The sequence below is a fragment of the Hippoglossus hippoglossus genome, chromosome 22, assembly GCF_009819705.1.
Source record: "Hippoglossus hippoglossus isolate fHipHip1 chromosome 22, fHipHip1.pri, whole genome shotgun sequence".
Lineage (NCBI taxonomy): Eukaryota > Metazoa > Chordata > Actinopteri > Pleuronectiformes > Pleuronectidae > Hippoglossus > Hippoglossus hippoglossus.
Genome location: NC_047172.1, coordinates 2,551,916 through 2,554,794, shown reverse-complemented (window position 1 = coordinate 2,554,794; position 2,879 = coordinate 2,551,916). Strand labels below are relative to the sequence as shown.

Genomic DNA, 2,879 nt, shown 5'->3' with positions numbered 1-2,879 from the left:
TATCAAAATGTCTCATTTACATTGTTTTGAGGAAACTTGTCCAACATATATTTACTCAACTGTTCCTGCCGCTTGAGGAAGTGTTTATATTCCATTTATATTCTTTATTGCACTTTAACAATGTTTATGAATGTCTATGCTGCTCATTCAATTTTAGCAAGTTACCTTCTCAATTAAAACGAAATACGATGTGTTGACACCCGTGTGGAAAGGAAACCTGAAATGTTCAAGTTCTAGTCAAAGCACAGGAAATGACCTCTTAATGTACAAAAGAGAAAATACTTCACATTAACCCAGGTCATACTTCAATATATAAAGATATCGAAATATATGAATGTAATGAAACAAATGCATACAGTGTAAAGACAGTAAAGATATGTGCAGTGTGAGAATATGTACAGTGCATATGTAATAGGTTGAAAATGCTATGCATTTAGTTTTCATTTTAACAGATACCCCCCCTATTTTTTGAAAGACAACTGAACTATTCTAACAGTTTCACATGACAATTCTACTCCACGTCAGTAGGTGGTGCTGTTGGTACAGCGGTGGATCCTGAAGGGAGACCGTAAACACAGGCTCAGCGCATGCGCAGCTGATAATAAATGAGTTCAGTCTGAGCAAGACGCTAAACTTAGTCTCCTCCCTTCTTAAATCCACAGAGACTATATCTATGTATCTATTGGTTACGCAGCGCTCCCTAGCCTGTGTAACCCTTGCTGCCGGTCCAGATTTCCCCTAGGTCTGGCGCCGGTAACACATAGATTGCACATGGACCATTGATATTTCACAGGCAGATGAATCAGGCACAGTTAAGAGTTAAAGTGCAGTCCATAAGGGAGGTGCATAGTTTGTACTGGCAGCAGAGCTGCTTGTACATTTGTTTCAGGTTTTACAGGTTTCATCATCCAGCATCTCAAGCTCCACCCTCTCCTGACTCACCTGAGAAACCAGGAAGCATCTGTTCCTCCCGGAAGAGACGCAGGCTGAAAACCAGACGATCACATTCACCTTCCAAACCAAACTAAACCAAACCAGACCAAACGTCCTGAGTGAGTCCAGCTACAGGAGAGAAGAGTCAAACTACAACCTGCCGACGCTCCACACACTGACCGTGAGTTTAACAAACACCTCGACTCAGAGTGGAAGTCAATCAATCAATCTATCAAATTTTATTTGTATAGCCAATATTCACAAATCACAACTTGTCTCATAGGGCTTTAACATGGTGTGACATCCTCTGCCCTTAACCCTCAACAAGAGTAAGGAAAAACTACTAAAAAACCTTTTAACAGAGTAAAAAGAACGTAGAAACCTCAGAGAGCCACATGTGAAGGATCCCTCTCCCAGGACGGACAGAAGTGCAATAGATGTCAAGTGTAAAGGAGAACATCATCAAGATAAGGGTTTTAGCAGCATTGATAAGGGTAAACAAGAAGTGAACCTCAGTGAAGTTCGTGGAGCTGTGACTGACTGACTGTCTGTTTTCAGCTTCACCTGGAGACTCAATGGCTTCCAGATTAGAAGAGGATCTCTGCTGTCACGTCTGCCATGATGTCTTCAGAGATCCTGTCATTCTGTTATGTAGCCACAGCTTCTGTAAAGACTGTGTGAACAGCTGGTGGAAAGACAAAGAAGTAAAAGTGTGTCCACTTTGTAAGAGAAGATCTTTAAAGCGTAAACCACCTGGTAACCTGGTGTTGAAGAACCTGTGTGAGACCTTCTTACAGGAGAGAGATCATGCTCTCTGCAGTCTGCACTCAAAGAAACTCAGACTCTTCTGTCTGGACCATCAGCAGCCAGTGTGTCTCGTCTGCAGAGATTCAGAAAAACACACCGACCACAGATTCAGACCCATCGATGAAGCTGCACCACAACACAAGAAGCAGCTTCAGGAAACTCTGGAGCCCTTGAAGGAGAAGTTACAGTGTTTTGAACGTGTTAAAGTAGAGTTTGAACTAACAGCAGAACACATTAAGGTCCAGGCCGGACTCACAGAGACGCAGATCAAGGAGCAGTTTAAAAAGCTTCATCAGTTTCTGGAGGAGGAAGAGGAGGCCAGGATGGCTGCACTGAGGGAGGAAGAGGAGCAGAAGAGTCGGATGATGAAGGAGAAGATTGAGTCTCTGAGCAGAGACATTACGGCTCTTTCAGACACAATCAGAACCACAGAGGACGAGCTGAGAGCTGAAGACGTCTCGTTCCTGCTCAACTACAAGGCTGCAGTGGAACGAGTCCAGCAGCGCCCCCTGCTGGATGATCCACAGCTGGCTTCAGGAGCTCTGATAGACAAGGCCAAACATCTGGGCAACCTGAGCTTCAACACCTGGAACAAGATGAAGGACGTGGTCTCCTACAGTCCTGTGGTTCTGGACCCAAACTCTGCTCATCCAGTACTCGTCCTGTCTGAAGCTCTGACCAGTTTGAGACGAGGCGAGAAACAGAAGCTTCCTGACAATCCAGAGAGGTTTGATTATTACACCTTAGTCCTGGGATCTGAGGGTTTTAACTCAGGGACTCACAGCTGGGACGTCCTGGTTGGAGACAGTACTTACTGGACACTGGGTGTAAGAGCAGAGCCTCTCCAGAGGAAGGGAGACAAACCATCTGGATTATGGGGAATAAGGTTCTATGAAGGTAAATACTCAGCATTGTCACCATCAGCATCATCTGTTCTCTCTGTGCAGAAGATCCAGAGGATCAGAGTGAAACTGGACTGGAACAGAGGAGAACTGTCGTTCTCTGATCCTGATACTAACAAACACATTCACACCTTCACACACACTTTCACTCAGAAGATGTTTCCATACTTTAACACTGGAGATCACTTGAAGCTGTTACCTGTGAATGTCTCTGTGACGCTGGATCAGAGCAGTTAG

At 44.5% G+C, this 2,879-nt stretch overlaps 1 protein-coding gene across 1 annotated transcript; it reads left to right on the top strand.

Annotated features, from left to right (window-relative positions):
• The first annotated feature begins 1,508 nt into the window (after nucleotides 1-1,508).
• Nucleotides 1,509-2,879, top strand: LOC117756733 (nuclear factor 7, brain-like). The gene has a single exon (XM_034577498.1). The coding sequence runs from the start codon at nucleotides 1,509-1,511 to the stop codon at nucleotides 2,877-2,879; it is 1,371 nt and encodes a 456-aa protein (XP_034433389.1).